This window comes from Chinchilla lanigera, unplaced genomic scaffold (assembly GCF_000276665.1).
Source record: "Chinchilla lanigera isolate Chin_1 unplaced genomic scaffold, ChiLan1.0 scaffold00041, whole genome shotgun sequence".
Classification (NCBI taxonomy): Eukaryota; Metazoa; Chordata; class Mammalia; order Rodentia; family Chinchillidae; genus Chinchilla; species Chinchilla lanigera.
Genome location: NW_004955442.1, coordinates 19,646,114 through 19,672,916, shown reverse-complemented (window position 1 = coordinate 19,672,916; position 26,803 = coordinate 19,646,114). Strand labels below are relative to the sequence as shown.

General features: G+C 46.5%; 1 protein-coding gene across 4 annotated transcripts in view; it reads left to right on the top strand.

Moving 5' to 3' along the window:
• The window catches only part of Adrbk2 (adrenergic, beta, receptor kinase 2), a 145,659-nt gene that overhangs the window by 112,887 nt on the left and 5,969 nt on the right, over window positions 1-26,803 (top strand). For 3 of the 4 annotated variants that reach the window (XM_013517966.1, XM_005391839.2, XM_005391840.2), the window contains 9 exons: window positions 475-605; window positions 3,021-3,115; window positions 7,444-7,551; window positions 14,343-14,409; window positions 15,015-15,115; window positions 18,316-18,382; window positions 19,727-19,822; window positions 23,506-23,668; window positions 26,301-26,437. In XM_013517966.1, the coding sequence (XP_013373420.1) occupies window positions 475-605; window positions 3,021-3,115; window positions 7,444-7,551; window positions 14,343-14,409; window positions 15,015-15,115; window positions 18,316-18,382; window positions 19,727-19,822; window positions 23,506-23,668; window positions 26,301-26,437 (965 nt within the window). The remainder of the gene's footprint in view (window positions 1-474; window positions 606-3,020; window positions 3,116-7,443; window positions 7,552-14,342; window positions 14,410-15,014; window positions 15,116-18,315; window positions 18,383-19,726; window positions 19,823-23,505; window positions 23,669-26,300; window positions 26,438-26,803) is intronic. The other variant, XM_013517965.1, reaches the window with a different exon arrangement.

The window sequence follows — 26,803 nt, the reverse complement described above, 5'->3', positions numbered from 1 at the left end:
TTGTATGATGAAAGATTTCAAACATATGGCAAAGTGGGAAGACTTTTACCGGGGACACTCAGGCACCCACACCCAGATTTTACCTGTTTAAATTTCACTGTATTTGCTTTATCAAGTGTTCGTGACTTGTTGTCTGTAGAGGCAGTTGCTAAACTGTCTTGGTATCTCTGCAGAGATCAATTTAGTTATCAGACAGGGTTTAAGTAGTGCAAGTAAGTCAGCTAGCCCTGCCTTCGATGGAGCAGTGGCAGCTGAGCTGCCAGCGCAGCATTGCTCTGCTCTTATCTCACCCTTCACTGCTTTTAACTCTTCTGACCATCATGTTTCTCTGTAATGTTTAAAGATTTTACCAAACTACAGAAGGCAGGAACAGCATTCACTTTCTCTGCTTCTGTCCTGACTACTTAGGATGACAGTGATTTGTGTTCCCTTCAAACAAACACACTGTGAATTAACATGTGCACCTGATTCCAGGTGGCGACTTGCACTATCACCTCTCACAGCACGGGGTGTTCTCTGAGAAGGAGATGCGTTTTTATGCCACGGAAATCATTCTGGGGCTGGAGCACATGCACAACCGCTTCGTGGTCTATAGAGACTTGAAGGTGAGAATGGCAGATGTGCTGCTTCTGCACAGTGGGCCCAGATGCTGCGCCGATGCCCTCCCAAGTCGCCCCTCCTCTATCTGTGCTGTCCCTTCCCTGATAGCCCCAGCCCAGCCCTGACAGAGTCATTCTCTGTGTGGTGTTTGTCTCTCTGACTCAGTCTCTGCAGGGCCAGAACTTATAGCCAATCATAAACTTAATAATTAGTAAAATAAACAGTCTAGGAATATTGTTAGTGTTGCCTATTTTATAATTACTTGTAGTTCAATTAATCTTCACTAAGCAACTGATTTGGCTGTGACTGTTTGTCAGAACTGGAGATATACTAAGATAAACAGGCTGAGAACATACGGTGGTACCTCAGTTCATGAATGCTTTTGTCTGCAGTTTAGTTTGCAAACAGAAGTGTTTGGCAAAATTTTGTTTCTCTTTGTGAACTCCGCATTGGGTGACAAACACAGCCATGGCCATCTTTCGCAGAAGAACCCGAACGTGGCCATCTTTCCCAGAATCATGGAATGAATTAAGTTTGTGAACTGAGATACCACTATTCTTTTTGTTGTTGTTGTTGCTGTTGCTGTTGTTGTTTTGCAACTTATTAGCTGGCAAACCAGGAATAGAGCAGCAGAGTCCTGGCTCCTCTGAGGCCAGGCTGGTCAGGATGGGTGAATTTCTGATCAGCCTGCAGGATTTCTCCAAAGGTCAGGCTTGCAGTTTCCCACTGTGTTGATATTGCTTTAAAAATCACCAATAGATTTTCAGATTTCTGAACTGTGTAACCCTGATGGCTGTGCTTGGGTCTCTGCTCTTGTCCCAGGACTTAGTCCTATTGCAAGCTTTCCCACGCCAGACCTTGCGCTTGGTCTTGTTTCTCCATGGAGGAGAAAGTCTGGAGCTTGCCCAGTGTGTTCATGGTGACACTCAGCAGGTTGAAGATAGGGATGGCGAGAAAAAGGACCTTGACAAAGTACAGATGGGTTTATACAGATGTGTTAAGGTGAAAATGACAAAGAGAAGAAAATTCACAAGAGTAACAGTTTGCTAGAAGAGTGAGGAGATACCAGGAAGACATACTTGCCTGCTACTTGTGATTCCTGAGATTCAGACCCGCAGAGGCCAGCTGAAACATACAGGTTATATCCCTTTTTCTAAGGAGCTGGGATGTCAGTTAGCTTTTTAACTTACATCCTATAAATCTAAAATGTTATAAATGTACTTTTTGAACATTTCTTTCACAAAATATTTTGTGAATATTAAAGCTCTCTGGGGCTGGGGATTTAGCTCAGCGGCAAAAGCGCCTGCCTGGCAAGTGCAAGGTCGTGAGTTCAGTTCCCGGTACCGGAGAAAAACCAAAAACAAACAAACAAAAAAATATATATTAAAGCTCTCTGCAAGGCTGAATTCCCTTAGTTTTCACATGTGCATAAATAAAGAAAAATAGTATCTTTATTGAATTAGAAATAATTAGACATTGGTTGGCTCATGACATTTTGTTTCCTCATGTGGGCTTTACAGAAAATTGCTGCTGAAGGTCTGTGAAGTGCTATTACAATACATTTTAATTTAAACTTATAACCGGTTTCTAATCATCTTCATGCCATATTTTTGTTTTCTAAGCTATTTAGTTGGCAATGCTATTATTTAATTTCTATTCAAATTGAATTCTAGTCACTCATGATTATTCATGCATCAATTTTATAATAGCATGCCATTATTTTTATTTTAAGAAAAACAATAGTTGATCTCCAGCAGAAAAATATTATTAAGATGACAGTAATTCAATGTGTGTTAGGGAGAGGAGCTTTGTTTTCCATGATTACACTAAATCTAATCTTAATAGATACATTTCACCATCGTGGTGGTGAGAATCACATTTGGTCATTTGGTAAGGCCCTCACTCGAAGATGTACAAATAAACAGAAATGACATTTATCAGGATTAGCGTGGCAGTGTGGAACAGTTAGACTTCTTAGGTTAGCATCTGTATGTTCTTGCAAGGTTCCTTTCTGTTCTGTGCTGTGCGGCTTTGTGCCCTGAAGTCCTGTGATTCACCTAAGCCGCACAACAGGTGGTCCTGCTCCCTGTTGCCAAGCGGTGCCTGATCTGGCTACACTGTGGCTCCTGGCATGGAGTAAAGGAGCTGCTTGCTGTTCCCTCTGATGAACTGTGCCCATGTGTCATTTTCCAAGGAGTAAAGTCTTTCATCTCTTTTACTGCCTCTTCTTTGCTGAAATTAATATGAGCAATGTTGTTCTGTGTGCCCTGCCCTGCTTCCATTGGGAGCACTGCTATAACTGCATGTTTAGGAACAAACTCCGATGGAGAGATACATTAGCAAATGTGCATGCTCTTAGAAGGTCTCCAAGCCCTGTGGCCTGTTGCAACTTCTGATGAGCATCTTCTGTTTCCATTTAGCCTGCAAATATCCTCCTGGATGAGCACGGGCATGTCAGGATCTCCGATCTCGGTCTGGCCTGTGATTTTTCCAAAAAGAAGCCGCATGCAAGCGTGTAAGTGGCTCATCCACTGTGTTGGCTGCCCTTTTCCTTGCTGCAGTTTATTCGTTCCATCAGACGCTGGCTTGGCCATTGTCTCCCACCCCTTCCTCTTGCCACCTGTGGTTTTCAGTGAGTGGTAATGCCAAGTCAGGGGAGGATGCATCACTGCAGGTTTGGGAGTAGAGGTAAGAGTCGGATGCCTCAGGAGCATGAATTGCCCCACAGTGTAACTAGCCTGCTCAGGGAAGGTCTGTGGCAGTGGTACCGAACCTGTGGTATACATGTCTCAGCAGGCTGTTTGTATCGTTGAAAGCTCTAAAAGGTTTGCCATCACTGGTCTATGGGGAGGGTCCGGGCCTCAAGCAGAGAGCTGAATTCATGCTGCCCATGTGACCCTGAGCAAGACCGCTCACCTATTCAACCCTCAATCTCTAGAGCAGCAGTAATAATAGTAAATCCCTTTGTATTGTTAAAAGGATAAATGCAAGAACCCAGGTTCTAAGGGAGGAGTGTATAGCTGTACAGAACTCCCCAAGACAGGGTGTGGGGGTCAAGTTTCCTTCTCTATCTGCTTTTTTCTCCTTTTTAAAAATATTTTTTTCCTCTGAAGAGAACTATTTCCTAAATTGAAGAAACTAATCATCTACTGTCAGTTCAAGCCTCTAATGTGGGTCCTGTTGTTGGATTCAGATATTGCACCAGTTCTTCACGTTGCCACACGGAGGTAACTCCTGGTCCTCAGCTCTGGGCCAGCTCCTGGCACATCAGAGACACTGAGCAGCTGCTGTTGGTGGTGGCCCCATTTGGTCCGGGCTAGTTGATATGGCCCAAGGACGTCCCCTAACTCAGAAACACGACAGGAGGCATGTTTAGACCGCTCTCTCCGGCTCCACAACACAGAATGGAGTCTGCCTTGATGTTCATTTCCTTTTCTTTGGTATCGTTTCATCTGGGTGGGAAGTGGACATGTGTACAATTTCTGATAAAGCAGACAGATTCTGCTTTGTCTTTTTTAAATGTCACATTCTTCCCACTGCATCTTTTAAAATTACACTTTATTATCTCTCTTGAGCCAACATTGGTCCCTGTTGAATGGCCTCGAGGAAACTCTCTGGGGTCTCGTTGCGTGCATCCATGCGGAAAATAAACTACAGATCCATCTCTTTGTGTAACTAGAAGTAAAGTAGTTCTGAATTGCAATCCCTTATGTGGAACTGCATTAAAGTAAAATTGCCTTTTAAAGCTCTGATCAAATGTTAATAGTGAATAGCAGCGTTTCTCTAAACATACTTCTCTTTTTCTGCAGAATCTGGGTATGGCAATAAAAGCATTAGCATTTTGCTAGCACTTTCCATTTATTAGGTTAGAGCCTGTGGTTGTATAAGCTTCTCCCAGGGAGTTCCTCAGATGTTTTTAAGAGAGTCATTTAAATGTTTAATGCCACAGCTATTTGGTATGCTAATTTCTGCAATTTACTGTAGTTGTAACTATGAACCCAAGAGTTCATAAGAGTTAATCTTCCAAAAGAATTAACTTTCAGACATGGGGTTAATTATTTCCTTTTACAGCCCTACTTCTTGCTCAAATTCATATCAGCTCTGAGAGGTGGGCTCTTCTGCCCACCTTAGGAAGCTCGGTATTTGAATAGCATCAGTGGAGGGGTTGGGTGAGAAGGCTGGTTTACATGTTAATTGGTAAGAGTGGTACCTTTACTTTAAAAGCTACATGTACAGTGAATGCTAACCTTTTGTGAACCCAGGGCCTTCCCGCTGAGCCTCATCCTCAGCCCTTTTTATCTTTTATTTTGAGACAGAATCTTTCCAGATTGCTCAGGCTGAGCTTGAACTTTCTATCTTCCTCCCCTCCACCTTCCAGATGCTGGAATTAAGGTGTGTACCGCCACACCTGTCTGATATGCTACATTTTTAAAAGAAGGAGGCTTTTTGTGACTGAGAACAAAGGTGTCAGAGCCACCAGGGTTTGAATTTCTTCTCCAGCTTGTCTGAGCCTCATTTCTCTCTTCTATAAAGGAGAGCACCATGGCATGTCCCTCCGAGGGTGGTATGAAGCGAGGAGGCCAGTTAGTAATTCAGTATTTATTTCACACTCACTCTGTGTGAGGTACAGAAGTAAGACACAACTGGTCCCTGACTTGGAACTAGAGGCCCAGGGAACTTTGTTCATGAAGTGGCCAGCATGAGGGGAGGCAGTGGGAAGCACTGCAGCATTGACTGTGTTATCAACTGGATGTTGTTGTAGGCCTCACTGGCAGCTCTGAATGTGATAACCCCATAAATCATGGGTATTGTTACCCACTTTTTATGGTATGCAAATTGAGGTCTTAAGAAGTTAAGTCTCTTGACCAAGGTCATGTGACTGTGCATAGTGCGGGCTGGAATTACAGCCCACCTGTCAGATGCCAGAGCCCATGCTCTTTCCTTTATAGAAGTGAACACCCTGAAGCTTTGACGTCATCTATAGAGCTTGGTCTAGGTTACAGATTTTTGTCCAGAATCTCACCCTGTACTTGGTTTCTCAGGTCATAACTGCAGCTGTGATCCTCAGACTTCATCTGCTGGCCGGGCCATTTGTAGGGTAGTGTTGTGATTGAAGTTCATGAGCTGAGCTTAGACTCGGTCCACCTAGTGCCAGAATCACAAATCATTATAAATTTGATTCATTCATCTGTGGAACACCCACAAGAATTTAAAAGAAAACTTTTGGAGTTGAACAGATTGTCAGTGACTAATGTGATTCTTAGCTTATTTTATCTAGGAACATAAAGCTGTGTCTCATGTCACAATGTCTTAAATGTTCAAGTGTTCTTCAGTATTAATAGTAATCCAAATCTTTAGCAAAATGCCATGGCAGAATCAGAAGGCCGCAGTGCAGGCAATCCAGTGTTTTGCTTTCATCGTGTCCAGTGCACACTCAGAGTTGCTCTGCGTTAGCTTTGTATTTATTCTTGTAGGTGTCTTTCCATCCAGAGTTGTGATTTGGTCCTGAGAATTATTAGCTAAGCAGTCACCACAAATGGCTTTTCCAGGCAACACTGAAAATTAAACCTTCCCAGAAGAGGGTTTGGCTGCCCTTGTAGAGGTCCCTGATATACTCAGCGTGGCTCAGTGATCTTATCCTGGAGCTTTCCATAGAGCTGGACCCACCATCATGGCCCAGAGCCCATTGTTGCCTTTTACTAAAGCTCTTTCAAAACATCCCTCTTAGACAGGGGCCGCTGGGCTCTGTGGTAACCTGGGATCCTTAGTGATCCGGGCTTCTGAGCAGATCCTCAGCTGTACCTGAGCATAAGTATGTTACAAGTGGCCATACCCACATAAGAGCAGGGATTAAATCCCTGACATGGGTTGAGCTCTTACTGTCTGCCAGCACCATTCTTAACCTGTGCCATATCTGCAGTCCTCACAGCACCCCTGAGAGGTAGAGCCATCATCTTATTACTCATTCTGTTGATGAAGAAAATTACTGAGGGATGGAGAGGTTGCAAGACATATAGAGAATGGCTTTTCCAAGGTCCCCGCTGGACTGTATCTTGGAGAGCTCCCCCGCCCCCAGAGCTCCTCTGGCCGCTCATGATGGAGCAGTGTACACCCTCGGCTCTTAGTGATCTGGTACAGAGTGTAGAACAGGTAGACAGTGGGGATGAGAAAAATGAGTATTCTCTCAAGGGATTTCTTACGTCCTGCTAATCATCTTCATGTGTGCTTAGTGCTGAGTCCTTAGGTGCTGAGCGGGTGTCAGAGCCTGATGTAGCATCTCTACCTCACGTCCTCAAGGCCTTTGTCCCCAGTCCCAGCCCCGTCCCCTGGGCACTTTTCAACTCAAGCCCAAACAAGCATCCCCACTGTTGGCACATGTGAGCTCAGGTCCTTGCACAGAAGGTGGCACAGCAAGGACTGGATGTCACCTGCCCTCAGGTGCACAGCACCGCAACACAGTCACCTGCCCACCGCCGCTCCTTCCCTCCCTGGTCCCCAGGTAGCCTGTGCCAGGGCCCTTGAAAAGGCAGGAAAGCATTAGCCCCCTTCGTGGCGGGACAAAGGGGCTAAGGAACTGTGCGATTCAGATCTCACCTCCCAGACTCAGGGACTCCTCTCTGCACATTCACGTGCTGAGTTAAGTTGTTTCTGAATTTACACACTAATAGAGATGGGGAATATTGGACATGCAGTGCAGTGAGTGTAGAAGCCAGTGTGCCCCCTGCTTGGTTGTTGTCCTCTCCTATGGCGCCCGTGCTTCCTGGTCAGCTGTCAGTGTGCTGTCCTGAGGTGAGCCTGCTCTGATGACTGCTCTGATGACCATGTGTCCTGCCTTCTCCGCAGGGGCACCCATGGGTACATGGCTCCTGAGGTGCTGCAGAAGGGGACAGCCTACGACAGCAGTGCTGACTGGTTCTCCCTGGGCTGCATGCTCTTCAAACTTCTGAGGGGGTGAGTGGAACCGCCATGCTGCCCAAATCCAGAATGCTCTTTACCTTGCAGTTTCCCAGTCAAAATTTACCTCTTCCCATTTCGTCTGTGAGCAGTCCTGCAGAGCGGTTCCAGCTGCATGCCTGATGGAGTCCCGGTGCATCTTCCGATTCTGTTTAGCTGACTCTGAAGGGAGACTGATTTCCTCAGACCCCAAAACCAGGGTCCAGACACTTGCACTGTTTCCTCAGGACACTGATAATCTTTTTGTTCTCTGCTCACCATGTTCACTGGGGATCTAAAATTGCGTTATTGCTTAGAAAGTCGGGTCTGTTATTCCATAATCAAATCATTGCATTTGTGGAGCCTGCATGGCTTTAATTCCCGTCTTCAGACTAGCTGACCTGATTAGAGAGTTTATGCAAAGCAAACTAGAGCAAGCCATTTCCCCCATGAGAGCCTTTCTCTCTGATGGTGTCCATTGTGAGTCCAGGGAGACACCAGTAGTCTTTGTTCCTGTCCCTGCTGGATACGGGGTCAGACAGGAAGACTCGGTGCCTACAGAGTCTGGGGATGAGGGCAAACTGAGCATCGGCCAGCCTATCAAAGGCAGCAGTCGGGGGCTGGGGATTTAGCTCAGCAGCAAAAGCGCCTGCCTGGCAAGCGCAGGGTCGTGAGTTCGGTTCCCGGTACCGGAGAAAAACAAAAAACAAACAAAAAAAAAAAAACAAAGGCAGCAGTCGGCAGTGAAATGTAACAGGGCTGTCCATGAAGCCTCGCCTTTAGGGCTTTGTTTGCATCTTTTGTTGTTCTATTTGTGAAAAATGTCAGGGCATATACTAGGATCTGGTATAGCACTACTTTCTTTTCTGGAAGACTGGAGGATTTTATACTTTTGGTCCAATACTGTGGCTTGTGGCTGATAAAGTGAATTTACTCTTCTTACTTGGCCCCAGTCAAGTTCGGGATACTGCTGAACCGGAAGATATTAGTCTCCCTACGTGGAGTTCTGGATCGGGCTTGTTGGGAGCATTATGTTCTGTGTGGCTTCTATCAAGGGAGCGTTGCCAGCCAGGAGGACAGCGGAGGATGGCCCTGAGGACAGGGTGGGAAGAGTGGTGACTGAGGGAGATAATGGGCTTCTATCCAAAGGCTGACAGAGCCAGCCACAGAATGTAGAGACCGGAACAATCAGCCCCAGCATTTGGAAGGCCATCCTCCGGAGGAAATTGTTTTCATGCAGCCTGACTGCAGAGGGTAGGCATGCTACGGGGGGAAAGATTGCAGTTTGACACAAGAATGTATTTGAGCTGCCCAAGAAGGAGCACTCTCTCACAGATAGCAGTCTCCCCATCGCTATCTAGTGAGCTGACCATGAATTGAGCCTGAAATGGAAGAATCCTTCCAGCTTCTGACAGGTAGAGTCAGTGACTCTTTCCAAATGAGATCTATGATCTTATACCATCCCTTCTATTACGTTTTCAGACATCCTTCAGGGAAAGGATATAGCACTCAGACCACAGAGCAGGAAATGTGTTTTGACTTAAGTGATTTAAATTAAAGTTGATAAACATGTCTTGAGTACTCAGAATACACAAGCGACCACTGGATGCAGGGGGCACGTGCGCCCACACAGGACAGGAGCCACATGAGCTGTGCCAGTGTGTATGGGCGGTGGCCATGTGCCGGGGGCACACAGAAATGGGAGCACAACCAAACTTGGCAGAACAGGGCCAGCAGTCACGTGGGAGATGGAGTGCAAAGTGGGCTTTGAAGGACAGACAGGATGACAGCACAAGACGAGGTAGGGAGGGACCAGGTGTATCTATGTGGAGGGGACACCAAGGACCAGGCTGCTGTTCTCCTTGGTACCCAGGGCGTGGTGGGCGCCATGTCTGAGGAGTGCGGTTGCTGGGAGGAGGGGAGAGGACTGGATCAAGGGTGCTGCGGGGCCTCGAATGCCTTTATCCCATGGTCCCAGAGACTGAGGCCTTCAAGCCGAGGAGTGACATGGTTCTTGGGAGGTTTGTCAGGAAAAGGGTTCGGGCAGCAGCAGGCAGCGGTTGAGGGAGGGGAAGGCATGGGAGCCTTAAGGAAGGCATGTCATGGAGTGCCTGTCATGGAGGCAGGTGGCAAAACACCAAAACGGAGTCAGCATCCCTGATGCCACAGCCTTTCACAGATGCATGGATATGGGAGGACAGGCGTTAAAAATGGTGCCACTGTAAGTAATTGGTGTGTGGGGGGGAGTGATACCATTGCCAAAATCAGCAGTTGTAAAACTGTGGAGGTTCAGAGTAAACCAGTGTTGCCTCGGGCCTTCCAGACACAGACCCCTGTGATGGGGGTGGCAGGGGTGGCCACGCACAGGAGTCTTCATTCCCTGAACTGTGAATGCAGGAGAATGCCACCTGTGCCACTTGTCCCACTCCCTGACAAAGCTTCCTGTGGAAAACCTCAGCACAGTGTCTAGCAATACCCTGTGCATTCATACACATCTAGGACACCAGCCCCAACGGCTGTCCTTTCTCTGACACAAGAAACACAAATGAGTGGAGCAGGAGGCTGAGTGGCCAGAGCACCAAGCCAGCACCAGTGGCGTCTCCTGAGCCGATAGTCATAAGGTGTCATTTGCAGTTTATATGTCCTGTGACGTAGTCCTCCCACTGAGCAGTGTGTGTATGCTGTTTGCTCTGCCAAACCACTGTTCTGCATACCTCTTTCTGCCTGATGCCCCAGAACAGAGGTAGCAAACCTATGGCATGAGTGCCACAGCAGGCTGTTTGTATCACTGAAAGTTCTAGGGGCTGGGGATTTAGCTCAGCGGCAAAGCGCCTGCCTGGCAAGCACAAGGTCGTGAGTTCGGTTCCCGGTACTGGAGAAAAACCAAAACCAAAAACAAAAAAAAAAAAAGAAAGAAAGTTCTAGAAGGTTCATCATCACTGCAGAAGGACAGCCTCAGGACAAAGCATTTGGAGCAGGGATCTGGATGGGAGGACACTGTCAGGCTCCAGAAGGTGTCTGTGTTCCTGGGCTCACAGCAATGAACCGGCCCATTCATACATCATGTTTATGGCTGTGGTCATTGCGTCTGTCTCAAATGACTTTGCCAGGTGTCTAACAGCACCCACTGCAAAGCTGTGGCATTGCCATCATGATTCTCCATCTAGACTGAAGATACGTGTTACGGAAAAGAATTGATGTGGCAGTGGCCTCACTCACAAGCTTGTCACCATTGACTGTCCGTGCCTGGAGGTGTCTGACATCAGGCAAGAGCCTGGCAGGTGGTGGCTTGGGAAGAGTTGACAGTTGCCTGGAGTTACCGAGTTTGCGCCATGTGAGGAAAAAGTAGGAACGTTTGCAAATATTTTGGCAACTATGGGCTCAAGACTCAAAAGCCATATTTGATATAACATCCAATCTTTCTGACATTCAAAAATTAATTTTTGATGTGAGAATCTTTAATCTCTTGTAACTGTCTTGTTTTTGAACTCACTGTTGCACCATGAATTTGATACTCGAGTGTGGGGTGTGCCTGTTTCTGCATCCTGTTGAACGATTTTCCAGTGTCTTAGGAGGACACGGTCGACTTTCCCACCGTCGGTAACACACAAGCTGCACTCGACCACTGCACAGAGTTCTGTTCCCACACTGTTCCCTGACGTGCCCAGGGAACTCGGCCCTGCACCATGAGATGGTGACAGGCCTGTTGGTGTCTCCTATTTAAAGCAGGCTGCACCAGGGAGCTGCTGCCGTTACACAGGGTCTGTGAGCACCACGTGCCCCACTCGGAATGGAGATTATTACTATCAGAGGTTTTCTTTAGCATTTTCCAAAATAGAAGCCAAATCTTTGGCTTTCTTCACAGAGAATAATCAAGACTGCATTGGAAACAGATGTGCATCAAGATCTTAACTTGAAAGCCCAAGCTTTCTCCACAAGGAAGCATAGAGTTGAATAGCTGAAAAGCAATTTCTGATAATTCCTTATTGAGTGGGACATGGGAGCACTATATTTATAAATGGAAACTTACAGGGCTTGGCCCCATGTGCTGGCAATGTTTTTAGCACCACCAGCTTCCACTCCAGTCCCTTTGCAGGCCTCCCTGTGGTCTCGTGAAAGGCTTTAAAGTTAGCCCACATGTTCTGCAAGCTCGGGGCGTGGCCTTGCCTTCTGGCACCCGAGCGGGTGAAGACAAAAGGCTGTCGTCACCCCTTTTGTGCTGCTGCATCAGAATACCACGGGCTGGGAAATTGATGAAGAAAAGACATTTATTTGGCTCACAGTTCTGGAGTCTGAGCTGTCCAAGAGTGAGGCACTGACGTCTGGTAAAGGCTTTTGTGCTGCATCCTAACAGGATAGAGAGCATCCTATGGGCAGAGAGCAAGAGGAAGCCAAACACACTTCGTAACGACCCACTGCTGCCACAGATAACCCGTTCCCCTGATAACTAACTGATGCTTGCCGCAGCTAACCCTCCCTGCAATAACTAACACATGCCCTTGATAACTACCCCCATAACAGCCTGTCCATTCATGAAGATGGAGTTGTGGAGACCTCGTCACCTCTTAAAGGTCCTTCCCCTCGGTATCACAGTGGCAGTTAAATTGCATCATGAGTTTTGGAGGCAACATTCGCTCCATGGCAGAATCAGGGTTAGGGCGGGGTCCTCTGGCTCTGCACACAGGAGCCCAGTCAGGAGGACTGGCCATTGAAGATCTTCACTGGACCTCTTTTTATGTCTGAGAAACATTGTTGGTCAGAAACAGCTAAGGGTCAAGGAGAGAGACTGATGTGTTAATAAGATTAATAAACTTGTATTCCCTTTCTGCAGAACAGTCAACCTGTTGGTATTTCTGTGGATTTTACACCAAAGAAAATGATAAAAGCATGATTTTGTGTAAAACTCACAATATCTTATCGATAACAAATACCTTGTTTGCTTTCCAGTGTAGTCACTGTGCATTTTTCTCCATGGAAACAAAGTGAAAAGAATATTTCCAGTCAAAGTCTATTTTAAAAGATTACCAATGCTTGCTTAGTTCCAGTTCTCGTTTTGTTTTTCAGAGTAATGCTTTTAAGAGATGGAAATTACTTTGTATTTCATTGCATGATGAGGAAGAAAATAAAGTTGGAGGGTGCCCTCTGTTGTACAGAGAGAAAATTAAATTACTGTATTTAAGCAATAAATCACCTCTGGAAGGGGCAGGTCACTGCCCTCCCTGCCTGCCTCAGTGGGTGGCCAGCTCCGAAGGCAGGAAGCGCCAGCAAAAGGACAAGTGACGTTTCTGTTCCCTTTTTGAAAGCCCTTCGTTGAGGTGCTCAGCGTTTCAATCCATTTGGTGAAGGTCACATTAAAGTACTTCGCATAATACTTGCCTCAGGTTATGGCATAAATGTCTTATCAATAACCTGACAGGGCTAGTCACTCTACAGGCATTGGTTGCTTGCTGTAAGAAAAACGTCTGTAATGCTTCTTTAAATTTTTTTTTTTTTTTTTTTGTCTTTTTGAGACAGGGTCTCGCTATGCAGTTCAGGCTGGCCTTGAACTCACTTTGCAGCCAAGGCTGGTCTCAAACTTGCAGTGATCCTCCTGCCTCAGCCTCCTAAGTGCTGGGATTACAGGCATGCGCCACCACGCCTGGCTGCTTCTTTAATTTTTAAGTAAATTAAGAGACTATGATGTTTTAGCTTGTATATTTAAAAGTGTCTTTTAATGATAGAATTTTCCTTAAAAGTCAGCTTCTCCAGAGATTTTAAAACATGGCAGAGAGTAAGGGTAACCTGTTCTATATAGTTTACCAAGTTGAAGATTCATTTTGTAAAGTAAGAATTGTCTCTGTTAATTTTACAAGGGCCGGGGAAATAGTTCAGTGGCACAAGTACCTGCCTGGAAAGTGCAAGGTCCTGAGTTCGATTCCCACTACCAAAAAAAGTGATTAGTATACTATGTGCCTATTGTACATTGCTGTCATCGGGACGACCCGCACCATCACTTTTGAGTTTTTCTTCACCTTCCCTTTTTAACTTCCCTTTCCTTCCCTTCTGTGAAGTGTGAGTCATGATCCCCATTTTACAGAGAAAGCATTAGTACTGAAGGGGGCCTCCTGGCTCACAGCCAGTAAACAGCTGGGTCACACCTTTCCCGGCTTTCCTGACTCAGAAGTACAGGGCCCTGCATGGGCGAAACCTGAGTAGGAGCCCGGGTCTCCAGGGACCTGGCAGTGGACGATTGTTTATGTCTGTTGCAGCTAAAGGAATAGATCGCTCACCTTTACTGGCCTCTGGGCTGACTCTTGTTCATCTTGATCTCGCTGTAGTTTGACTCCATTTCCATGGGTAGTTGTAGGGCCAGTGTCCACTTTGCTAAAATAATTGTGCTGAAGTTACTGTTTGCTCAGATACTCGTGACACTATGTAAGTGACTCATATTCTCATGATTATCTATTGATAAAATTGATATTGACCCTAATGATACTTTAATAATATTGATATATATTGTTTATATAAAATGTTAGTTATATAAAATATATATTTTAATAATACTTATATTGCCCCTAATGATATTTTAATTGGAAAATCACATTTCAGTGCCACAATTTCACTGACCTAAGGACCAGGCAGATCAGGTGAGATGGAGTGTGGCTCATTCAGGCCCTCATGTATTTGGTCAGCAGTTTTTTTCTGGAAATGATAAATGTTTATGGCTTTTGCATTTCTATAGTTTCAATTAATACTTTACCCAAATGTTAGTGCGTGTGCTAACTTACGTGACGCCATGTTTTAATAAACTGTTTTCTTTATTTTTACAGTCACAGCCCTTTCAGACAACACAAAACCAAAGATAAGCATGAGATAGACCGAATGACACTCACCGTGGTAAGGGGATGAAAAAATGTATTCTTATTTGCATGATAGTGTTTTCATGTTTTATTCCACTAATACTAAAATTGCTATATTATAGAAAGTAGCCTAAAAATAATAGCTGTAGTATATTAATATAAAAAGCATAAACAGTTGCCTTCCTGAAGTAAATAAATGAAGATAAAATTACTGGAAGAATTTTTTTTTTTGAACCAGGAATCGAACTTAGGACCTTGTGCTTGCCAGGCAGGCACTTTGCCACTGAGCCATCTCCCTGGCCCTAAAAGGAAAATAAAAATGAACTAAATGTTAGGGGGAAATCAAGGTTTGCAAACAGCGTAAAAAAGACATGAAAAGAAGAAACCAAGGAAATCAAATAAAAGGAGCAGTTACTACGGTGCAGAGGAGGGAGGCAGCTTCTGAGTCTTCAGATCTGGCACCAGCCTGTTGACTGGTTTTGAAACTGATTAGTGACCTGTATATGTTTCTACGTTTCTTTTTATGTTTATGTGGCAGTATCAGCCCACAATGAATCTGCAGTTTCTCCTGCTGTACTTACATAAAGTAGCCTCGAACTGGTTGGTGTGAGGGTCTGTGAGGTCTCTCTCTTCTTTTCCCAGAATGTGGAGCTCCCAGATGCCTTTTCCCCCGAGCTGAAGTCACTTCTGGAAGGCCTGCTACAGCGTGAAGTGAGCAAGCGGCTGGGCTGCCACGGAGGCGGGTAAGCCCCGCTTCTGCCGTTCATTTTCCTTACACCGAAAGTGGAACAGTTATTTTGAATATATCAGAAGGCATGCCTAGTCCTTAAAATTCCATTTTGGACTTGGGGGAGAAATCACGCAGGGAATATATGTATAATTCCCTACGTGTTTTTGTAACTAAGAAGTTGAAGGAGTCAATCACTTTTTAACTCTAAAAATCAAACTTGTAGATGGTGGAGATGAGTTCTGATATCTTATAGTCCATCTGCAGACGTTTCAGTCATACTTACTTTTGGATTGTGGGGGGTGATGTTATGATCAGGTTCTCACGTATTTCCTCTTAGGCATAACCCACTGACTTTGCTTTAACTATAACACAGGCTTTCCGTTCCCCACCACCAACACCCCCAAACACTCATACCGGAAAGCTTATTGAGAAGAGCTTACACCAGATTCTTCCCATATCTCATCACACCCAAGCTTGCCTTGCATGGAAACCACCTTTCACAGCATGGTACATGGGTGTGTGCCACATGTGTGTAGTGTATATGCATTCTTGAGAGTAGCACGTATGTATGTACGTGTATTATACCTGTATAGTGTGTGTATGTTATAGAGATAGCTAAATAATATACTCATGTGTATTTGCTCACTTACCAGTTTACCTAAGAGACTGCCTGCTCCTCCTGTAACAAACGAAGATTTACTTGATTGTTACACTCTCTGCAGCCTTCCTTTTCCCTCGCCTCTCGAGAGCTGAAATACTATGTTTGGTTCTTGTGTTTCCCTTATAGTTCTAAGTTACATATTCAGCCAGTCGTGCCTTTTCCATCAACAGTGAACAGGGTCTCCTGAGTCCCTGCTTGATGCTGTGGGGCAGGAATTCTGATATTCTCATCACTCACGGTCTGCCTCTCTCTCGTGCATTGTTGTCGTGTTACTTTTTGGTTTTGTCATACCAAGTTGGTGCGGTTTTCTCCGTTCTTTGAGCATAGTGAATCGTAGTCAGTCTTTGTGCTTTGCATGCATATAGATCTGCTTCAAATGAAGAAGCAGTGTGTCCATGCTGTTCATTCCACAGTTTCTACTTTCGCTTAGTCTACCTGAGGTTACATATATACACACATATATGTGTGTGTGTCACAGTTGTGTGCTTTCACTTTTCCCTTACTCTCCTTTTGCGGTGGACCCAGTCTACCAGCTCCGCTGGGAACAGAGATCTCTCTCCTCTCCTTTCCTCCCGCTTCTCCCTTCTCCTTTTCCCCTCTCCCTCCCCTCACCCCATCCCTCTAGTCAGCACTGTTCTTTTTCATGCTCCTCGTTTGACTGCCATTTACTTGACCCCCCGCCTTCTGGTCTTCAGGTCTTCAGGGTCCCCTCTCTTCTAGCCAGAGTTCATTCCCAAGTCACTCCTTAGATCTGTGAGAGGATGTGAGGGTGATCTGGCTGCAACATCTGTCAACCTCTTGGTGGCCAGGGTTGATTTGGCGGATCTGATTTGGCTGGCTGGGCGGATGTCCCCTGCCTCCCTCAGCGCTGCATGTGCGTCCCTCCTGGAGCTGTGTGCTCAGTTAAGCGGACAACTGCCCGATAGAGGAGGACCGTTCCTCGGTCAAGGGTATACAAGTGGCTGCATTCCCCTGCTAGAACCTCCAGACAGGCTCCCAAGAGAGATCTGTGAGGGCCCCGTTTCTGAATCTTAGTTATCTGAAATTTCTTCCCACTGTCTTCAAACATAACTGCTGCCCATGCTTGATAGAGGACTCAAAATCAGTATTACTTTTACCCCTGAACTTTGAAGATGGCGTTTTATTGCACTCAAGCAAACAGTCAGTGCTGGTCATTGAGTTCAGTTATCACATCCCTCATGACGTCAGGCACTTCTGTTCCAAGACTCATGTCCTTCAGTGTGAAGAATACTCTTACTTTACTAATTTGACATTTCCTGTCCTCTATTTCTCTTAGAACTCCTATTAAACAAATATTAGGATTTCTTCTCTGATGCTCCCGATCTTGTGTTTTATCTTTATCTTCACTTTGGTTCTTTGTTTTGCTTTCTGATTTTTTAAATGTTCATCCTTAACTGATTTCTTTCTTAAAATCTTCAGCAAATTTAATTTCTTAGAAGCTTTCAAGAATTCTCCCTCCTAATAACCCTAATACGGAGGTTTGGATGTGGGTGTGTGTATGTATGCGTGCGTGCTCACACTTACACTAAGGTCAAAGCCTCCATGCATTGAGTTCTAGTTCTGTGCCCCACACACACAAGTGCTGCTGAGTTGGGCGGTCAGTACATTGACCCTGTCCCCAGGAGAGCAGCTCTGTCACTCTGCCATCAGCACCCCCACCGCCCCCCGTCCATATGACCTGACTGCAAGGTGTGTAGGGCACTTGGACACGTGGGCCTTCTGGGTGCTTGTCATGGAGGCAGGGTGCTTGTCATGGAGATGTGGGAGTCAAAGGACAGATAAAGGCACAGAAGAACCTGGACTGGGCCAGATGCCCCCAGAACCTGTGGAGGACGGAGCTGAGGAGCAGCACTGGGGTGTGTGACACAGACTGGACCGAGAGGAACCTGCTAGGGGCACAGGGTTATGGGCTTAGCTTACAACCTTGGTTCTATATGCACGGAGTCTTAATTGTGACCTTCAAGAGATTTGTTATTTTAGCCTCTAAAGGTGTTTGACATGCACTGTATGATTAAATTTCTAGTTTTTACTTAAATACTTGGTGCTTCAGATTCCTAACATTTTCACGATCAAACTTGTAGTCATTTGCCATAAATTTCTTTAAAGTGTGGATCTCCATTTTCTCACATAAATTGCATTCTAACAACCACAGAATTATCATATATATCATATATAATTATCCTTTATGTACATTCTACTGCCCACTTTTAAGGTTTTTACTATAACACATACATCTCCATGTGATATGTGAGACAGACATATGCGTACGTCATTCTGTAGAAACTCCTCCATGATCACAAACTGGAAGAAGCATCCCACACAAAGGATCATATGGGACAGTAGTCCCAGGCGCAGTGTTTCTAAGCACTGCGACGCTTCCTGTGCTGCTCGGTGGGAAGCCCTCTTTACTGGCTTCCTTAAAGAGCTGGCGATAATTCCTGTGTCCCTAACGGGAGACACTGTGTGCAAAGGCTCTGTTGTATTTCCAAATGCCGACTCAGCACTGTGGGAACACTTTCTCTCTTCACCAGCGCGCAGGAAGTGAAAGAGCACAGCTTCTTCAAGGGTGTCGACTGGCAGCATGTCTACCTCCAAAAGGTACTGCTCCCCAGGCTCCCCCGCTCCCCCTGAGCCCCTCCCCTCTCTCTCCACGCTGCTGGCTTCCTGGTTCTGTCCCCCAGGGCTCCCGCCTCAGCTCCCCATGTGCACAGAGCTCAGGGACAAGTTCCTCCTCACCTCCTCGTGCGGTCAGCCCTGTGTATCTGCAGCTTCCGTATCTGCAGATCCAGCCAACCGCGGATGGGACACCCGCAGGAAGAGGACTGTGTCTGCACCCAGTGTGTGCAGACCTTTTCTTGTCGTTATTCCTCCCTACACAGTATAGCATAACCGCCGCCTACACAGCATGTACAGTGCATCAAGGATACCTACTCTAGAGATCATTTAAATATATGGCAGGACCGCATCAGTGATACACAAATACTGTGCCGTTGTAGACCAGAGGTTGGAGCATGTGTGAATCTTGGTGTCCAGCGGGTCCTAGAGCCCATCTCCTAGAGTAACTGAGGGACAACTCCAAAAATTATGAAAATATATTTTCTATGAATTCATCAAAAATCCATGTAACTGAGACTTCTGTAGCCTTTTGCTCATCTTCTTAAACCCTTCTCAACACATGACCACATGTTTGCACAGAGCTATATCAAAGTATTCCAGACACTTCTGGTACAAGTTTATGTGTATTTGTTCACCCAGCACCACATAATTTTCAAAATTAATGTTTTTATATCAACGTAATTCCCTTTCCTTATTTTTTATTTTTATATTTGTTTGGTGCTGGAGGTGGAACCCAGCTATGCACGTGCTCTCCCCGGCCACGCCCCAGCCGTGTCCTTACTGAAGTGTGACTGTTCTCGCTGAGACAGGAAACACCTCAGTGTTTTCCCAGCGTTGGTTATCTTCTTTGCCCTCCTTTCCCTATGAACTCAGCCTTGCAGCGGAGTGGGGCCTTCGCGAGTGTGGAGCGTGTGAGCGCCTAGTCCTGCTGAATTACACTCAGTGCACGGCCACACGTTCGGTCGCACTGCTGGTGACTGGGCTGGTGCTCAGTGTGGCCCCAGCAAGTCCAAAGCATTTGCAACCATTGTCTGGGACCAGGCGCTTCCTCAAAACTTGGGGGGGCAGGGGGCACGGTGCAGTCTAGAGGCTTTATCTTATTTGAACATTATTTAAGTTTGGACATGAGTCTTTTTCCTTCACTTTGCCTGGACCAGCAGTCTTTCCCTGGGACTCTCTGTTGCAAAGGCTCAAGTGCGACTGCGCAGTGTGGCTACAGGCGCTGAGTAGAGCACTGCACAGCGGCGGGGCAGGCTGAGGTCGGAGCATTGGGGGAAGTGGCTGTAAAGGCCTCATAAGCGAGCCCTGCTTCTCTGACTCTTCCAGTACCCACCCCCACTGATCCCTCCCCGGGGAGAAGTCAATGCTGCGGACGCTTTTGACATTGGCTCATTTGATGAAGAGGATACGAAAGGCATTAAGGTACAGAGGTGACAGTTTTGGGTTTACTTTTTTTTAACAAAACTTGGGGGGGCAGGGGGCACGGTGCAGTTTCTGTTGGGAATCAGTTAAACTTAGTAATTGTCTCAGTATGCGGCTCTTTGTGGAATGTAATGTACAAATGAGGAGCTATGTATTTGAGACCCATCCTGCCTGGCTAACTCAGTGAGATCCTGCCTCAAAATGAAAAATAAAATAAAAAGAGCTGGGATGTAGTTCAGTGTGAAGGCCCTTGGTTCAATCCTTGGTACTAGGAGAAAAAAGAGAGAAAAAGACCTAAATTAACTAAAAACCAGGAAAGTTTTCATTGTACTAATAATTTTATTTTCAATGAATTACAAAATGGTCAGATTTTTATTGACTCGGAATATTGGGGTTGAAAGATAGCTTGAATATATATAAAGCAGGGAAAACCAACTCTGATCTCAAACCTATTTCACCTAGAGCACAAGCGCCAGTTGTTTGAATCCTACTGAGTACTTGGATCTCTTTGTGTCGGGATGAAAACTGCAGTCAGTGTGAATCATTTTGCATTTGTCAGTCAGAGGTGAAATAATCACTGTTTTTTACCTCATCCTCTGCATTTTTCAAGCTTTTGTTCATATCATTATTTTTCCAAGTAGAGACAAGACATAATTACACGTGGTGAGTCATGAGAGAAAAATCACTGTCTTTAAAACGCTAAGTCAAAGTCTATCACTAGATGTCACGCGGTAACCTGTCCCCGCCCTGACAGCTTCTCCAGGTGTCCCCACTGTCTTGAACCCCCAGCTCTTCTCAGCTGCCTGCTATTGTCCTCCTCTGCAGATCCCTACATTTGTCCCTCCAAGCACCTGCTCCCCAGCGAAGGCGGTGACGTTGTGGTGACACTCACCTGTAAGGTGTGAAGACAGGGAAGGCTGTAGAAGGCAAGGAGCTGTCGCTAGAAACATCCAGAACACCACACAGGCAGATGGGGAGGCGGGGGGAGCGGCACACAGACAGCAGGTGCTTGGGTGGGTGGCTGGGAGGGAGCAGCAGCTGGGTAGAGCTGGTGGTGGCACCAGGAGCGGAGGGCTGAGCCAGAAAGACTATCAGGATGTCCTCAGCAGCGGCTCCCAGGAGGTGGGGTTGGGTCCAGGCAACGTGGGGAGGGCGGAGGCCACAGAGCAGAGGTGCGGGGCTGATGAGCAGCTCAGAGGCATCTGTGATCTGGGCCATAACTGTCCCGGGACAGCAGCAAGAGCAGTGCCCAGACCTGGCATCACTCAGCATCGTCCACAGCCTCGCTGGTCGGTGCCTGCCAGGAGTGTGATGCCTGCGGCAGAGTGGGCCGTGGGGAGCGAGCCTCTGACAGAGCTGGTGAAAGGGATTGCTGCTGTCACGATGGAACTTCATCATCAGATGTGCTGCTACCCATCGAAGGGCACTAAAAATAAAGCTGCTATTATGTGGCATCTCACCAGACGTTATGTTAAAACGAGTCTCTCATATTTAAAATTTTTGTAAACAAGAATCTAGGCTTTAAAGGCATCAGACTCAGCTCAGACCTGCCACTTGGCAGTAGGATGCGTTTGGGCTGTTCCTTAACCTCTTGGGAGCCTTGGGCTTCCCACCTGTGAAGTGGGTGCTTTTGTTGTCAGGCTCACTGTGAGCGTAAGGGAGACGACATAAGCCTCCTGGCACAGTCAGTGCTTAACAAACCAGCTTCTACCTGGGGCTTGGGGGACAAGGGCGGGCGGAGGTGGAAGTTGGGAGGGGCAGGGCCGCAGCCGTGAGTGTGGAGGCTCAGTCCAGCGAAGGGAGCTGTGTTGGTGTTTGTTAGTGGGGTGGAACGTAGGGGTGCTGCACCACTGAGCTGCATCCCTAGTGCTTTTCATTTTTTTGACATAGGGTCTCACTACGTTGCCCAGGCTGGGGTCAGACTTACTATCCTGCCTCAGCCTCCTGAGAACTTGAGATTATAGGCATGAGCACCACATCCATCCAAGCCACTTCTTAGAAAATGATCTATTCTTTAACTTTGTGAGGCAACCCAAAGAATATGAAGGTGCATGCGGGCTCAGGCCACACCCTTTCCAAACGTGCGCCTGTGCATCTGCGTCTGGGCGCCCAGCACAGGCAACTGCGGGCTTGGTGCCTCCACCTCCCCGGCACACGCTCACTCCCGCTCGCACCCTGGTGTGCACACGCCTCTCCCCTGCACAACTACAGAGGGTCCCAGCTCTGGGCGTGGTGTGGACATTGGAAGAAAGTAGAAAGGGGGAAGGCTCTGCCGATCCACATAACCACAGATGGGACCTTGTTGTGACAGCTGGTCAGACTGGAGAGCTACGGCCCTGGAGGGGGTGACAGGACAGTGGTGCTTCTCGTGTTCTCTGATTTGCTGAGGCACCAGGGCAGGAGCTGCCTTGTCCTGTCTTCAAATACCTTGCTACAGCACCTGTGTCCGTCCGTCTGTTTCCCAGACCTAGACAGCTTATGAAGGAGGAGATCAAACCTCTCAAGAGATCGTGCGTCTGACAGGCTGTATTTCTAGCAGGATGGCTCAGTCTTCTGCCGTCCTTCTGATGGCTAAAACAACTTTTTTTGTTGTTGTTGCTCATTTTCAAAGTGCAGTCAAACCACTTTGAAGATATCAATATGTAATACAACAAGCATTGTTAATTTCCTACCACTTTGTTTGTAACTCTGTATTGTCTGTACTGTTCTTTTGCTATTTTGTAAAACGTTGTCTGTCTGTTAATGTTTTTCTCCTTTTATTTTTAAAATTAAAAAAAACAACAACAAAGTGCAGTCTCACTGAAAGGGCAGAATGAAGAATCTGAGGAATCATGGGAGAGAAAAATGCTATCATTAAATGTAATTTTTATTACACCAGCTCTTGGAGGTTATGTTGCCAAAACACTATGTGTCTTGTGCCTTCTATTTATACACACAATTGTAGTGTTTAATTAGTTGGAAGATTTGTGTAATGTTAAACTCGGCCTAGCTTACCTTGTGTTTTCCTGACTGTACAGATTAACTGAAGGTAGGTTGGAAAGCCCTCATAATTATAAGTGTATTATGTAATATGTGCTGTAATTATTTCTAATACTATACAGGCGTGTTTTCCTGCATTTATAAGTAATATATCCTGATGATAATTAAAATTTTACTTAGTCACCAGAATCTTTTAATACTTCAGTAAAACCCCTATGTGTTAGTTTTTTTTTTTTTTTTTTTTTTTTTTTTTTTTTTTTTTTTTTTTTTTTTTTGGTCTTTTTGAGACAGGGTCTCACTGTGCAGTTCGGGCTGGCCTTGAACTCACTTTGTAGCCCAGAATGGTCTCAAACTTGCAAGGATCCTCCTGCCTCAGCCTCCCAAGTGCTGGGATTACAGGCATGCGCCACCACATCCAGGTGTAGTTTTCACTGACAAAAATGCCATGAAGATGGAACAGAAGATGAGGCCCCGTCTACCTGACCTGCATCGAGCGAGGTGCTAGTCAGTTATGACCATAAATTCTGGTGGCTTGAGTCATTGTCGGTGGAGATCTGTCACAGCTGAAAGCTCACAGTGATTACGTGCTGTCTTCCAGCTGTCCGCATGTGTACAGCTGTGCTAGTCACCATGGTGTAGTGCTGTTGACCCGTTGTTGTCTCTGAAAATATGCTAAATCACAAATATTTTGATTTCCTAATAAGCTGCTTGATTGCGACCAAGAACTCTACAAGAACTTCCCTTTGGTCATCTCTGAGCGCTGGCAGCAGGAAGTGACAGAGACGGTTTATGAGGCAGTAAACACAGACACTGATAAAATCGAAGCCAGGAAGAGAGCAAAAAATAAGCAACTGGGCCATGAGGAAGGTAAAACGGCTGATGTGTCTTGATAGGTTTTAAATGCAATGAATTTTCACAATTTCTTACGAAGCTAAAAAAGCATTTGGGTCATACAGTATTTCCCAGCAGAGTAAAAACTACGCTGGTTAGGGCCAGGGAGATAACTCAGTGGCATAAGCTCGTGCCGCGCAAGTGCAAGGTCCTGAGTTCAATTCCCAGTACCAAAACAAACAAAATGCTGGTCATTATTTTAGTTTGGTGTGGATTGGGAGTTTGGTTAATATTTCAAAGTCTTCAGTCAGCATATAAACAAGTGCATTGGGACAGCCAGCCTTCTTTCATCTAAATCACCTAGCAGGGAGTACTGGGGGCTGGGTAGGAAGCTTGCTCCTTGCCGACACAGTGGGGAAGCGTCAGGAACAGGGCTAGCCTAACTGATGTGTGTCCTGCGCAGTCGCCCAGGCACAGGATGAATGCTCTGCTGTCTCCATTTCAAGTGTCTCAAAGTGCAAACGAGTGGAAACCTTTGAGTATGGGTCTGCACATTCACTTTGCACGGGGCCCCTAACATGGGTGGGGTCCCGGGGAGGAACTTGGTGTGACACATCGCTTTTTAGGAGAGAGAAATATGTGAGTATATTAAGTTACAAAATATGTTAAGTTAAAGAACAGCCAAATAGGAGCCAGGCATGGTGATGCGTGCCTGTCATCGCACCTCTTGGGCGGCCGAGGTGGTAGGATTATACCAAGTTTGAGACCAGCCTGGGCTACAAAGTGAGCTCCAGGCTGACCTGAACTGCATAGTGAGACCCTGTCTCAAAAAGACCAAGAAAAAAAAATCCCAATAGGATTTCCAAAATGGAAAACATCATCAAGTGATCAAAAATCACCCATTTTTTTTTTGAACTGGAAATCGAACTCAGAACCTTGCACTTACCAAAGGTAGGCGCTGTGTCACTGAGCTATATCCCCTGCCCCTAAATTTATTATCGTTGATTAAGGTAAAAATGTCATCTCATTTTCCCTCTCAGCTAAGACCCTGCGAAGGTGGGCCAAAGACACTTTCACTCTATTTAAAGATTCCACTGGTGGAAGCCTCTTGGTGTAGGAGTCTCTGGTCCTCTTTGACAGTTTCCCAGGGGCATTTATCACCTACCTAGAGCAGCAGCTTCAGTTCTGGGTGATTTACTCCTTACATGGTTACTGCCAGAATGGAACAAGGGAGTGCTGCACCCCTTTAACTGTCCCCCACCCCAGTTCTGCAGGGACACAGCCTGTATGTGTGAGCTGCTCTTCAGAGCACCCGTCTCTTGGGGTCACACAGGTGTGTGCTTGCCAGGACAGATGTCCCACGGAACTTGTACCAGCAGTCACTTGCCAGGATAGTCCTAGGAACCTGATAAATTAGACCCAGGAAAAATATGTATCCTAGTGACTGCTGAAATGTGTTCTTTTAATTAGAACTATAATTAGATGGAACATGTAACAAATGAGTGAACTGATTTTCATATATTAATAAGTAATATCTTGGTAAATACTTCTCATATAACTAGATCTTGGTTGACGATTTCAGAAATTTTTCTACAGAAAAATGTACAGTCTAGGCTTAGATCGCTGAAGAACAAACTTTTTTGGGGGGGGTATGGGGACTTGAACTCAGGACCGTATGCTTACCAGGCAGGTCCTGTGCCAGTGGGCTACATCCCTGGCTGAGGCTTAGCTCTTTGGGGAAGAAACAGATACTTCCATTTTAAATACTTTGGAAATGCAAGCATGTTCCAGATTGCAGTGGCAGTGCCTCAAGCCACACCTGGCCCCAAGTGACCCTCCCTGCGGCCCTCCTTCCCGAGCCCTCTCCTGATGGTCCAGCATGGCTTTGCCTCTTTGCTTACTGTCTGAAGCTCACACTAGACTGTGAGTTTCACAAGGCCGGGATTTTGCCCATTTTGTACGTTGCTGAATCCAGAACAAGCCCAGCACTTGGGCTTGCACAGACTGCTTGTTGGATGAATGAATGAATGTCGGTGACCAACTGATTGTAACACAGTCACAAACCTTTCTATGAAGGCTAAAAAATTACCCTTTTTTAAAGAGGTGGTATCTCAAAAAGGTAGTCAGGGCTCAACACGAATGTGACAGCCGTGTGTGTGAGGAACAAGCCTGACCTACGGCTAAGGCGTGAACGGGATGTGACCCTGTATCACCTCAGCTAGCTGAGACAAGGACGTCCCCGCTGTAGGAGTGTTTGTGGGATGAAAGATAGAGTAGATAGTCTCAGTGCTGCAGATGGGCAGAGGGACTTGGGGACGGCTCAGGTTTACCGAGAGGTTTACTCTCTGTTCATCATTATTTACGTACAGTAGGAGAGGAAAGGTTTGGAACAAAGCTGGGCCTCTCCAAGGCATAAATGAGCACTGGGGGTTCACTGGAACCCCAGAAAGCAGCTGTGTAACACATTGGTAGACAGTTGGACACCTGAGTTCAGACGCTCAGTTCCCACGTGTTTCAAAACAGAAGTGATCATTTCTGTAATGCGTTAGAGTCACAGACGGGTGGCTTTCCCCGGAAGCGTGTCGCTGCGGATTCCCGGGAACATGCCTGCTGCCGCGAGCCCACCCTGCCCTGGGCCCTGGGTAACTCTCGGTGTCTCCGCCCTCAGATTACGCCCTGGGCAAGGACTGCATCCTGCACGGGCACATGCTGAAGCTGGGCAACCCCTTCCTCACGCAGTGGCAGCGCCGCTACTTCTACCTCTTCCCGAACAGGCTGGAGTGGAGAGGAGAGGGCGAGTCCCGGGTGAGTCCTGGCGGGCGCGTCCAGCGCAGCTGCCGGCGTGTGGTGTCACGTGGTGCCCACCTGTTGCCGACGTGTTTTCCAGAACATCTCCCCAAGCCCTGTGTGTCTCGGTGTACATCGCAAGACTACAGCACTCACGCTTCCACCGTTAAACATCCAGGCCCGCGTCAGGGAAGGGCCATCTAGTCTCTGAAAATAGCAGGTGTCTTCTAGAGAGAACCAAGTCCAAGGCTCTGAGTCCTTAGATGGCTTGAGCAGTTGGCAGGTCAGGGAGACGAGGGCAGCTGGGAAAGGGAACAGACAGCCGCAGTCCAGGGCCCCCGGGACACGGAGCCCGTTCCGTCGCCTCTCTGAGCCTGTTTCCTC